This window comes from Hippocampus zosterae, chromosome 6 (genome assembly GCF_025434085.1).
Source record: "Hippocampus zosterae strain Florida chromosome 6, ASM2543408v3, whole genome shotgun sequence".
Lineage (NCBI taxonomy): Eukaryota > Metazoa > Chordata > Actinopteri > Syngnathiformes > Syngnathidae > Hippocampus > Hippocampus zosterae.
The window spans coordinates 10,874,626-10,887,548 of NC_067456.1; the positions used below are offsets into that span (position 1 = coordinate 10,874,626).

The window sequence follows — 12,923 nt, forward strand, 5'->3', positions numbered from 1 at the left end:
GAATGTTGTGCCTGTGTTGGTGGGAGCATTAAAACACATGCACTTGTTGCAACAGGGCCAGTGCTTTTTCCTAGAACAAAAAGTCTCACAAATGTGACCAATTTAGTCGCAGTTCAAGCATGCATTTTACTCTGTGTTCTGCAGTAAATCTTTTTACGAGAGCAGTTTTATTTTTTAGGCATTGAAGTAACAAAATAAATGACATTTTCCATGATATCAAAGTTTCTATAACAATCATGCTTCCCCCTAATAGATTCCAGGTACTCTCCGCAGTTGAGTAAGAGTACAAACCCACAGGGAACTATAGTTTCAACATTTTTTTTCCCGCACAAATGTTTCAGTAAGTTTGTATGCGGATAAAAAGGTGAAAAGCTACCCATGTTTGACGTAAAAGATTGTAGTCATCCCTCATGTTGTGTGGCTTTACTATTGTTAGCGACATCTCCTGATTATGTTATTAAATTCTTGTCGCGCCTCTTCCTTTCCCACAGACCGAGATCGCCAAGAGACTCAACACAATCTGTGCACAAGTCATCCCCTTCCTCTCGCAGGAGGTAATCCCGCCTCCCCCGTTTCTCGTCCTACCGTATGTCTGCAAGGCTGCTGTCCAACAGTCCTCGAAGGTAAACACCGTATTTTGTGTGCGTGCCGTGCGGATCTGCTTTGCAGCATCAGCAGCAGGTTGTCCAAGCGGTGGAGCGGGCCAAGCAGGTGACCATGGCCGAGCTCAATGCTGTCATCGGGGTGCGGGGACTGCCCGGCCTTCCACCTACGGTGTGTCTCCATTTCCTTGCTTGCTTCAACTCCATCTCCATACATGTCCTTACACCCCAAAAATCTCCAATTGAATGGACCATATTTTTTGACCATTGTTACTCAACAATCTTAAAGACATGACCACTTACAGACCTTTGTATGCTCCAACTCAGTTTTATAATCGTCTTGTTCTTATCCCGATGCCCTCTCCTCAAGACATTTTTTTAAATCTCATTTAAATCTTCCATTATTGTGAGGGGAAGCATTTCTTTGCAAAATCTTTGCGACGTGAATCAGCAATGTAAAAATCAACAATCCATTCCCCAAACACAATAACTAATTTATTATCCACAGCCTTAATTTTTGGGGCGCGGGGAATGAACATTGGAACCCCCTTTCCGCATAAATTCTGCGTTTAACCAGTTGTGAAGAAACTCCAGCTTTCGTCTCGGAGGGAGAGGACTCTCAGCTTCATGGGGAGAGGGGGGGGGAACCTACTGAAGGACCGGGTGGGGGCAGCCAGGGGTGTTGACATTCAGGGAAATGTGCTGAAGTGACAGGTCGTCCAAGCTTTAGCTTAACAAAGGTTGTCTTCTGATACTAAGATACGTGTGTTGGCTTGCGAGTTAGTGTGGACTGATAGATGTATGAGTACCTAAAGAGGTGAAATGGAGGGCTGAGGGGGTTGGAGCTAGATCGGGCAGTTGCTCTTTGAGTCTTAATTGTAGGATTTTAGTGTTTGTAAAAGGGGGGGGGGCGTTTGCGGGAGGGGTCATGCTCTCCTCCCTCCCGCGCTCCCTTCTTCCCCTCCTTTCGTCTCCCACGCCAGCCTGTCATTCACCCTGTTTGCGAGTTAAATGTGTGTAATGAAGCGTGTTGGCTCTGCCTCCCCCCCATCAACCCTCCCCCTCACATGCACACACATAAAGAGGGAGACACATACGTGCATATGCTCACGCTAACATCCCATGACAAAACGACAGTGCTTCCCCTCCATTTGCGCCCATCAGGGGTCCTATTTGTTTTCCTGCGTCACTGTGTTTTTGCATCTGTGCATGTGTGTGCGTGTGTTTGTGGAAACAACAGGCACTGGGGGGGTTAGATGTGTGCCTGCCTTGTTTATCAAGACTCGCTGTGTGTGTGGACGTTTGGCTGATCAAGTGTGACGTGTGTGTGCGCTTGTGTCGGGTTGTTTGGCATTCTCTGCGTGCACGTGTGTGTGTGGATGGGGGTGGAGGGTAAAAATACCATTTCGTTATTTTGGGCACAGAATAGAGAAGAAGTACAGCAGTTGATGTCGTGGTTCTGTGTGGGAGGGTAGTTTAGTCAATTAGGTGAGACAAAAGTCGGTTTGACCTTCAGCTCTCCTTCCACCCCTACAAAGCAACCTCCTGTGTCGTCCCCGAAGTCCCCCGACCCCAAACCCTAAACCCTCTCTACCCTTCCTCATCCCACCCCGCCTCCCCCGCGGCGAATCAGTGAGCTTGGATTCTCGCGGCTACTGTCTGAGGAGGCAATAATGATGTTTTGGAACACAAAGGAATTTCACGCTCAGACGAGCGCCTGATTTGGTGTGAAAGAGAGGAGCTGCGCTGCCAGCCAAACTCTTCTCCTTCAGTTCCCCCCTTCCACCATCACTCCCTCACAAGACCTGACAGTGTAAGCAGCAGCTGCGACCCCCCCCCCCCCACCCCCGCCCTGCTTCTCCACCACCTTTCCCCCCCGCCCCTCCATCATTCCTTCCTTGCCCCCACCACATCCTCCTGCTCAGAGACTCTGATCCCAGCTGTCAGTATTGTTTAGTGTTTGACCCCAGAGGGATGATGATGATGAGGAGGAGGAGGAGGAAGGGGGTTGATAGAGGAGGAAGGAGCAGGGTGGGGGTAGAGAATGTGTTCACCTCCTTGTCGACTGCAGCAGCTTGTTGAGATGCTGTAAGTCCAGACACACAAGAAACAGTGCCATCTGTTCTGGGCTACAAAAGGGCTGTTGATTAGGTGACACAGTCCCATTGATTGATTGATTGATTTTTACCTCGTGGCTAACCGAGATTTTGTTTTTCGGGCAGAGCAATGAAAACCATGCAAATGTGCGAATGTCGTTCTCCTTTTTATTGAGGCACGTATTTAACAAGTACGGCAGTGCGGTAGTGGTTAACACATCCTCCTCACCGTTCTGAGCTTCGTGCTGTCACACTTCGCTCTGTGCTTCCTGTGCGGAGTTTGCACATGTATCTTTTTCCGTCTGAAAGAAATTAGCGCGGAATGGAGTGATTGGATTGAAGTCACTTTGGCAGTTTCCCACCTTTGGAGATCATATCAGAGCTTGTGTGAAGTGTAGCACCCTGACACTCGCATATCTTGTGCTTTTGTGTTAACAGCGGCAAGCTTTTAGTATATCACACCTGATGATTGCCTGGCTGGGGGTTGCCGTTTGAAAGCGTCCACTGCACGCAAACCCAGTTTTAAGGGGTTCTATGTAGAAGGCTGCAAACACATATCTGTTTCTATTTGGTTATGTTCAATTTAGAAAATCAATTTGTTGTTGTTGTTTATTTATTTATTTATTTTTTAAGACGGCAATGACTCGGTTGAAACAAAAGCGGATTATAATTATCTTGTTTTATCAAGCCAAGTTTTTTAATGATCTGATTGTTTTGAGCTGACAACGGACACTAACGTTGTAATTTCACTCAACCAAAGCGGATTGATTTCACACGGATTAAAATCATGTGGCAAAAAAAAGGCCATCGGCGCTTTCATTACACCGATTTCTTGTACAGTATGAATGCAATGCTTTGGCTTCCAAGCTATCGTCGCCATCAGCAGCTGCTGGCCTGGCATATCTACGAGAGCTGCACAATTTTGAAACAGAATCTAATTGTCCCCCCCGCCTTTTCAATATTGCAATTGCAATTTAACGTGCGATAATTCTTTTTCCACGGTCCACTTCCCACTTATTGATTTTTTTTTTTAACAAGCAAGCAATGAATTAACCTGTATTTCAAAACCAAATCCGAGCTTTATTATACATAAACATTTTGTTGTTAGAGGTTAGGCCTTCCACTAAAATAAAGGCCAATGAACCACAAATTACCCTGACTTGTAAGCTTCGAAGTGTTCATTCTGATTTCATCACAAAATTCTACCAAGTGTGATCGAAACACACTGTAAGTCAGTGAGTCGGATTCCAACAGTGTCATGTCAACAAATGTGTGGCTTTCTCACTTCCGTTTTTCGCGTTTCATGAAACAATTATAAATAAACACTTATATATGCATACTATTTCTTCGTCTCTGTCCGTCTCTGTCAACAGCAGCATCTATCCCACAACCACGGTGGCACCCCCGTGCCCCTGACACCTCACCCTGCTGGCCTGCACCCGTCTCAGCTGGGCGGTTCGGCCAGCCTGCTGGCGCTCTCGGGTGCGCTCGGCGCCATGCCGCCACATCTTTCGGGGAAAGACGGTTCTGATAAAAAGCCACACCTTTCCGGGCCTGACTCGCACCCCGGAGGACCGGAGAACTCGAGAGGTCTTACTTGATTATTCCTTAATGTTACATAAGGTCCACTGTGGATTAATTGGGAATATGTGTATGTTTCACTGTTATTCATCTTTAACTCGTTTTCTCTTTTTTTTTTTTTTTTTTTACTCCATGACATCGCATATTCGGCAGATCGGGAACCTGGCACAGTAAGTACTTTTGCTCACGATCCTTTAAAAATAATTCGACAACCAATGTGAGAAAATAAGTTCTCTGGTCTCTATATTAAAAGTTCGTTGGTCAGAATACGCAGTGGATGAAGAATTGCAGTGACCTTAATGACCATGCAATTGGTGCTTACCTTGTGGCTTTGTCATGATGGTGGTGCTGTGATATCCAGCTGCTACATGGAAATAGCTGGTCGTGGGAGAAGCAACTCAAATGTGTCAATTTGCCTTGGCAGCTCACAAAAATATATGTCAAAACAGATGCCTTGTTTGTTTAATTTCACATTTGATGGGTGACCAAGGACTCCAGCGATCCAACTACCGGTAATTAAAGAACAAAATTCCAAACATCCCTTTTCCAAGTGAAAACTGGGACTTTCGAGCACTCTAGCTGAAGTGCACCTGTTGCTTTGTCAGGTTTTAACTTCCTCCTCCTCATTTTTCCCCTCGTGAGATTATTGAAGCTCGCCTCACTGTGACAATAAGCATGCCAATGCCTCGTAATTGTTTTAACCACACGTTCACACCTAAATGGCATCTGTGGCTATGCTTGACATCCAAACCTTGTGTGTGTGTGTGTGTGTGTGTGTGTGTGTGTGTGTGTGTGTGTGTGTGTGTGTGTGTGTGTGTGTGTGTGTATAAACACACGTGTTAGCATTTATGTATTCTCTTGGGGAAGGAGAGGGAATTGGGGGTGGGGGGTTGGTTGCTTGCTTAGTTCTGCCCTGGAGCCACTCTGAACTCCTTTCTCTGCCAAATGAGCCTTTTAGCACACACTCTCTCGCTCCCTCTCTCTTGCTCTGTCTCCCCCCCACTCTCTCTCATTCTCTCTCCCTCACACACACACACACACACACACTCACTCCCTAAACCCAGACTAGCCTGCATTGTTGTGCCTATTTAACACCTCAGTGAGCAGATTACCCCCGCCTCATAACACCCCCCACCCTCCTCCCTCTGTCCCTCTCCCCACCGCCCCTGATCCCGACCTTAAAGACTCTCATTGTGTTTAATATTGCCACCGCTCATAGGGGAGGGCTTGGGCAAGGGGAGGGGTGACGGTGCAGCAGTCATATGACACTTGAGCATGAGCGTGCGTGTGTGTGTGTGTGTTTGTCTGTCATGCTAAAGGAAAAGAGGGGAAAAAAAGGGTGGGAGGGGGGTCTCTGATGTTTTGCGGGTCAGCGCTCTGTGCTCAGCCCACTAAGGCTCTATTATAAAGGTGTAGGCGGGACAGGAGTGGGGGTACTACTGGGGGCTTTGGTCGAATGCAGATTTTCTGCCCATCATCCCCCTCCCCTTGTCACGGTTTTTTTCTCCTCCACACACTCACACCCTTCCTCCATCTTCTCTGTCCTCTAATCTCCTCATCCACTCCCCCCCCGTTTTTTTCTCACCCCCCTCCCTTCCTCTTTCATTTATCCCCCTCCCCCGCACCTCGCCCCTCTCTGTCAGCGGTTACACCGTGCTGCTCGATGTGTGCACGCGCATGTGTGTTTGTGTATGCTGGATGCACATTTCATTGACAAGCTGAGACTATAATGGACTCGACATGAAGCTTTAATCCATTAACAATAGGAGCTGTTGGTCAGGAGGCAGTTGGTGGTGGGGGGGGCGGTGCCTAGTGTGTGCGTGTGTGTGCGTGTGTGTGCGTGTGTGTGCGTGTGTGTGTGTGTGTGTGTGCACGCGTTAGTGACACACAAGTGCTATGCAAGCAATACACACATAGGCTTTCACAGTCAATTACACATTGCGCAAACATCTCAACACACATACACACACGCACACACGGCAGGAGAAGCTACGCGGTTAGATTTTAAGAGCCACTTAATATAATCATCAACTTCAGAGGTGTGCGTGCGAGTGCGGCCGCTTAATTTGCGCTCCTGTGAGCTCTTAACCTATTTGCTAATAAGTCAGCTCTGTTTTTCTAACCTGCTCCACACACACGAGCAGAGTGGCTGTCATTAGAAGGAAAGTGTGGTCTACTACGACGTATTCCCTCCAGGTTATGGTGGGAAATCCTTAAAAAAAGGGAGTGGGGGTTGCGCAATTTGACAGGGTTGCAGGAGCCCTTCAAAACACAGAGTCCCAAAGTGACCATTGAATGGCGAGTTCTGCTGAAAAACATCACAAATATCGAAGACGTGAGTAATTTATCCTTTAAAACGCAAGTCTTTTGTTATTTTTCTTGTGCTTCTGGGGGCTAGGGGACTCGCAAGTTATTTTCAAGGCACAGTTACAGTTCAGCTCAACACAACTGCTTTTTGTTGACACTTCCTGGTAAAAGCAGGTACAATTTGGAAAACAAGCCGCACCCACTAAAAAAATAGAAGCAGCGCATATTAAATTCAGTACCAGCCAATTCTAGACCAAGTCTGAAAAGACGCTTAAAAACATCTTTGGGAGTTGAATGAGTTAAGCATCCAAATATGAGCGAAAACAAAATCAACACACCGTACTGAATAAAATAAAACCAAAATGGAAGCGAGCCCGCTCGATTATTTTCAACTTCAAGGTTGCACAGTAGGCATTATGTGTAGTGCTTTGCGTATGACGAGAGTGTGCGCTTGAGCATAGCGATCCGAAGGATTTGTTTTAACGCTTCAAAATGAGTTGATAAAATGTTATGAATACCAAACATGATATTGGTGAGTTGAAATGCGAAGTCGCCTTCAATGCCCGTGTTGTCTTAACCTCAGATTTTTCTCCTCCGGTGCAGAGTAACTCGCTGCTGCCCGAAAGCCTCCGCAACTCAGATAAGCGACGGAACGGTCCCGACTTTTCAAACGACAGCAAGAAGCGCAAATTGGAGGACAAGGATTCAAGCCACTATGTAAGACGCACTTGTCATTGAATGGGACACAATGACGCCTTTCCTCTGTTCACTTACCTCACCCTAATCCTCATGAAAACCAAATTCATCATTTTATCCTTGGATTATTAAATGAAGTGCTAATGGATTGTTTATCCTTGCAGGATAGCGACGGGGAGAAAAGCGATGACAATTTAGTGGTGGATGTCTCAAATGAGGTCAGCTCGTCTGCACGACTCCATTTCATCAAAGCTCTTTTTTTTTTTTCTCCTAAAGTCGATTTATGCAAAACTTCATTACAAGCCTGTGGAGACATGGCCCTTGCTTGACTGACATTCATTGAGGCCCACGTGGGAATCTTCCTTGAATGCTAACAGGTTTATTACAGGAATTCTGCTCGCCGGTAATTAATTACCCGGATGGTTATCTCTCGGGCAGGAGCAGCCCTCGCCTCGCGGAACGCCCCTCCCCTCCCCAAGAGAGAACGGCTTGGATAAAGCGCGCCTGCTCAAGAAGGACCCCTGCAGTCCCGCTTCCACCGCATCGTCGGCTAGCTCCTCCTCCCTCAAATCCAAAGAGATGGCAATGGTTCGGAACTTGTTTTCATTCTTCTTGTTTTGGGGGTCAGTTATCACAACCCGCGAAGGTTAACGGAACGTTTGTGTTTTGTCTGTGCGGCAGCGAGACAAAGCAGGCACCCCGGGGCTCAAGTCAAGCACGCCCACGCCGCGAGGGGATTCCACCCCAGGGCCGAGCTCCACACCTGGTGTGCGACCCAGTCTGTCAAAACCCCCCTCCATGGAGATCCCCCATCCACCTAGTATGTCTCTCCTTAAAGCTAAGCTATTACTCAGTGTCTGCGAATGCTTCAATAGTCTTGTATTAGGTTTCACTCAATGAAGATACCATTAAATAATGGCATTTAAACTTTTACGTTGCTGTTCAAAGGGCTTAAAAATACAACACGTGTAATCTTTTAAATTTGTTAATTAGGTTTTAAGTCTAAATTTAGGTAGCAGTCTGCTTAAATGTCATCACAATATCTATGTCGCCCATCCTGAGTAGTCATGTTGAGTGAATGAGAGGTCTTAAATTTGGTCAAGCCGATCTTTCAAAACTGCCATAGGTCTTCAACCTTAAACCCAACACCTTCACACTTTACAGCTACAGTCATACCTCGGTTTTCGACCATAATCCGTTCCAGAAGGCTGTTCGAAAACCGATTTGTTCAAAAACCGAAACCACTCTCTTTTTTAAAAAAAAACAAACAAATCTTTATTGAAAACGTCTGCTCACAATGGAACGCTACACGTGGAAGGGTCACTTCTTCGTGTAAGGAAGGTGAGAGGAGTCAAGTGGCGCATTCAAGTGCGCTCAGTTTGGTCGAGAACCGATTTTCGGTCGTAATCCGAGGCATGAAAAACTCGACATTTTTGTTCGAAAACCGATTAGGTCGAGAACAGAGACCTTCGAAAACCGAGGTTTGACTGTATAACTTGACTCCAATCGTTTGTCGGGTACGCTTGAATAAAATGCACGCCGTCCCTGGAATAAACACCTGCAACTAACAGGTGGCGTTACCAGGTAACACTGATTCACCAGCTACCATGCATGGTGATAAAACAGCAGGACCGCAGCGTCTTTGCAGCAGAGGCGGCATCAGTAAAGCTGATGTTTATGCCCCAAAATAGTTTTAATATAATTGCATATGAATATAAAAATGTGTTTATCCAGATCAAGGCCTCACCTTGTTGGCACCTCGGTACTAGAGGGTAGCATGCGTCTCGCTGTTCTGAGATTCAGGGTTCAAATCTCAGTTCTGGGTCGTCTTGTGTGTATGTTTCCTCCTGGTACTCCGACTTCCTCCCCACATCCTGAACACATGCGTGTTCGGTTCACTGAAGACTCTAAATTGTCCATTGCCTTGGGCCCCACCCCCAAACTCGACCCTTATGCGCAATAGAAAATGGATGGACGAAAGGCTTCCCACTGAAGCATTAGGAATATTTATTGAGCTTGTACCTCCCTGCTGATACAGTGAAAAGGAAACGTGTCAATAGCCAACCTTTCAATCGTGTCACATGACATTTGACTTTAAATATCCGGCCCTTTAATTTCACATCTCAGCGTTCTTGGCCTCCTCTCAGCTGCAGGTCTCAGGACTCCTCTGGCGGTGCCCGGCCCATACCCGGGGGCATTCAGCATGTTGCCTCACGCGGCGGGGATGAACGGCGAGCTGGCCGGGGCAGCCAGCGCCGCCGCCTACGCTGCCGGACTGCACAACATTTCGCCTCAGATGAGTGCCGCCGCCGCCGCGGCGGCAGTGGCAGCTTATGGCCGCTCGCCAATGGTGAGTAAGGACTGTTGTGACTAGCTCAAGTTTTATCTGCGAGCCAGATGCAATCATCAAAAGAGCCACATACAGCTCGCGAGCCATAGGTTCCCGACCCCTATTCTAGACCCTTCCTGTGTTGCCATCATGTGGAAGGGTCGTAACATAATTGGGGATTGCTCCGCAATTTGAGTGTGCGCGTGCGCATTGGTGAGAGTTTTTAGCGGTGTGCTGTGGCTTGGTCTATTCGATGTGAAGTTGTATTTTATTTTATTTTTTGGGTGCTAACTTTTTGCTTTTCCAGTTTAATGTCGGCGGTGTCCGTCTTGGCTGCCTTTGTAGCCATTCCACCGGTTGCCACTTTCTTATTTTCGTCTGTTTTGGGGGACAAATCCTGGGCAGAGTGGAGTCTCTGGTGAGGGCCGCAGGCCTTGAGTTCGGCAAGTCCTTGAAGATAGCACAGTTTTGTTTTTCGTTTTGTTTTTTTGCGGAGTCAACTGTGATTGTTTTCTTGGTATGTCGAGCACATGTTTTCTTTTGTGGTTTTATTTGTTTGTACAAACTCTTTTTGGTTTGTATTTTTTTTAGGGGGATGCGTTACGGTCCTCAATATTTCATGGCCTTTATTTGTTATTTAGGAAAAGTCGCCATAATTACTTTTGGGTCATTGATTTTGCCACTTTATTCATTCATGTTGTGCTTAAGGCAGTGGGACCTGGGAGTGTTTACTCCATCCTCATCCTGTTGTCTTGTGTCATGCTAGAGCCCTCCTCTGTTGCCACCGTGTGGAAGGGTCGTAACGGCAGACTCGAACATGGTGCTGCCGTAGTGTGGAACCTTCAAAGTAAAAGGCAATCTGTTCCGTAAGGCTGTTTGACCTCCAAGTTGTCCCATTTTAGGAGAATTAGGAAAGTGTTGCAAGTAACATTTATCAGGACAAACCCTCCTGCCCCCTAAAATAAGCAAAACTCTTCAACCTAACTAGCAGTGGTGTAAGAATATGTTAACGCTGCATGAAGGCGTGTTTACTTACTGCCAAGCTCATACTTTTTATTTGATTGTTAAATATTTACGGCCTGAAAGTGTTTTTCATACAAATATTTACCGTAATTATGATTACTTTTTAAATTCACTCCATCTTAATTTATCCAGGTAATACAATTGAGAACAGATTCTCATTTGCAATGCCAGGCTGGCAGTAGACAACAGAGTTAAAAAAAAAAGATGTCTTCACTACTACGTTAGCGTAACTTAAAGAGAAAGTACACCGTATTTTGACTCGTGTACAAATTTGGTTACATTGTTCAATGAGAACTCGCTGTATTTGTTCAGTCAGTATCGGGGGGTGAGGACGTTTATTTTCCAACGAGCTCATCACTCATTGCTGTATTTGCGTAGTGTTCATTACGCTGTTTAAATAGGTTCAGTCAAGTGGCGCCTGCGTCTGAGCAACAGTTTGCCCTAACTGTGTACTCAGCAGCTGTTTGTGTGTCAGGTTGGGAGGCATGCGGTTGTGTGTGCGTGTATATTGGGAGGGTAGTTAGTGTGTGTGTGTGTGTGTGTGTGTGTGTGTGTGTGTCGCCAGACTCTGAACACTTGTCGTTCATTTTCAGATTGTGTGCGCTTGTTTGCTTAGTGCTCACCAGACTTACTAATGCACTCTATTATGTCCCAAAATATTGTCAGTGCCTGCGTGTGTTTGCACTGTGCTCATAAAGTGTGTGCTGTCTCTCATCAAGGTCGGCTTTGATCCGCACCCTCACATGCGGGTTCCCGGAATGCCTCCCAGTCTGACCGGAATCCCTGGTGGCAAGCCGTAAGTGACTTTGCAGCAGCTTGTTGGATTAGGGCGAGAACATATGAAGTCGTTGGTCGCATGTCTGTTATTTATCAACAATCAATGGTGTGCTTCTTTTTTTCCTGGCTTTTGTTGCCCAGTGCCTATTCTTTCCACGTAGCGGCCGATGGTCAGATGCAGCCGGTTCCGTTCCCTCCCGACGCCCTGGTGGGCCCAGGTATCCCCCGCCACGCCCGCCAAATCAACACGCTCAACCACGGCGAGGTGGTCTGCGCCGTCACAATCAGTAACCCCACGCGGCACGTCTACACGGGCGGGAAGGGCTGCGTCAAGGTGTGGGACATCAGTCACCCCGGCAACAAGAGCCCGGTGTCGCAGCTTGACTGTTTGGTGAGCATATTGAGGCCATTGAGACAAAATGGAGTGCACTACTTGGTAAAAGCGGGACACACACACACACACACACACACACACACACACACACACACACATTTTCCTAACTTGATTTAACAAACCTATTTTTAAGATGTGAGAGATGTGGGAGACCTCACACATGCTTGTATTGTGTGGTGTACTCTAGATGAGCAATACAATACACTACACACATAACAGTGTCTGTCCTAGAACTCAGACTAACATGTGAGAGGCAGCATAATATGAAAGAATCAGAGACTGTTAGCTTATCTGATAATTACTATGTAGTTTCAAACTGTTCTCCTTGTTATTTTTATTGGTGTGAATGAGACACGTGATACAAACACGCAATACAACCAGGTGCTCCACTATTTTTGTCTGGCAACGGTGCGAGCATCCTTAAATGGTTGTCCGAAAACTAGAAAATTTGGCCAAATTGTCCAAATTTGTGGACCAAGTTTCAGCGGAGGAGCATTTGGGCCATTCAACTCGTTTCCATTCGAAAAATGGACATCATGTCAGTTAGGGTAATTTGAACTCCTTCCACACTGCCGCAAATACCTCCAGGCTGCTTTTCAGTTGGACCCTGGCATTGCGACAGGCGCGTGGAACATAAAGACAGGAAGTAGTTTAAACAAAGTGACAAAATTACGATTTATTCACCTGCCCCTCAGAACCGGGACAACTACATCCGCTCCTGCCGCCTCCTTCCCGACGGCCGCACGCTGATCGTGGGCGGCGAGGCCAGCACGCTGTCCATCTGGGACTTGGCCACGCCCACCCCCAGGATCAAGGCTGAGCTCACGTCATCGGCGCCGGCGTGCTACGCTCTGGCCATCAGCCCGGATTCCAAGGTGTGCTTCTCGTGCTGCAGCGACGGCAACATCGCTGTGTGGGACTTGCACAATCAGACACTGGTCAGGTAAGACCACGCACACGTACCCACATTGCATCATTGGGTCATAACATTTACGGCGTTTTGACGTTGTGGGAACAATGCATCTAGTCTGACGATTTATTATTTGTGCGGCCGGCTGGATTTCCGATTTTTAGGCTTATCCTTAGTGTGCACATTCACTGGACTACTATGTAACGCA

General features: G+C 46.9%; 1 protein-coding gene across 6 annotated transcripts in view; it reads left to right on the top strand.

The window, feature by feature from the left end:
• LOC127602479 (transducin-like enhancer protein 1) overlaps positions 1-12,923 on the top strand; it is a 29,305-nt gene that overhangs the window by 12,088 nt on the left and 4,294 nt on the right. For 5 of the 6 annotated variants that reach the window (XM_052068619.1, XM_052068620.1, XM_052068622.1 and 2 more), the window contains 12 exons: positions 492-554; positions 670-774; positions 4,072-4,288; positions 4,433-4,449; positions 7,190-7,303; positions 7,447-7,500; positions 7,721-7,870; positions 7,964-8,102; positions 9,430-9,632; positions 11,354-11,430; positions 11,553-11,802; positions 12,501-12,748. In XM_052068619.1, coding sequence (XP_051924579.1) covers positions 492-554; positions 670-774; positions 4,072-4,288; positions 4,433-4,449; positions 7,190-7,303; positions 7,447-7,500; positions 7,721-7,870; positions 7,964-8,102; positions 9,430-9,632; positions 11,354-11,430; positions 11,553-11,802; positions 12,501-12,748 — 1,637 coding nt within the window. The remainder of the gene's footprint in view (positions 1-491; positions 555-669; positions 775-4,071; positions 4,289-4,432; positions 4,450-7,189; positions 7,304-7,446; positions 7,501-7,720; positions 7,871-7,963; positions 8,103-9,429; positions 9,633-11,353; positions 11,431-11,552; positions 11,803-12,500; positions 12,749-12,923) is intronic. The other variant, XM_052068623.1, reaches the window with a different exon arrangement.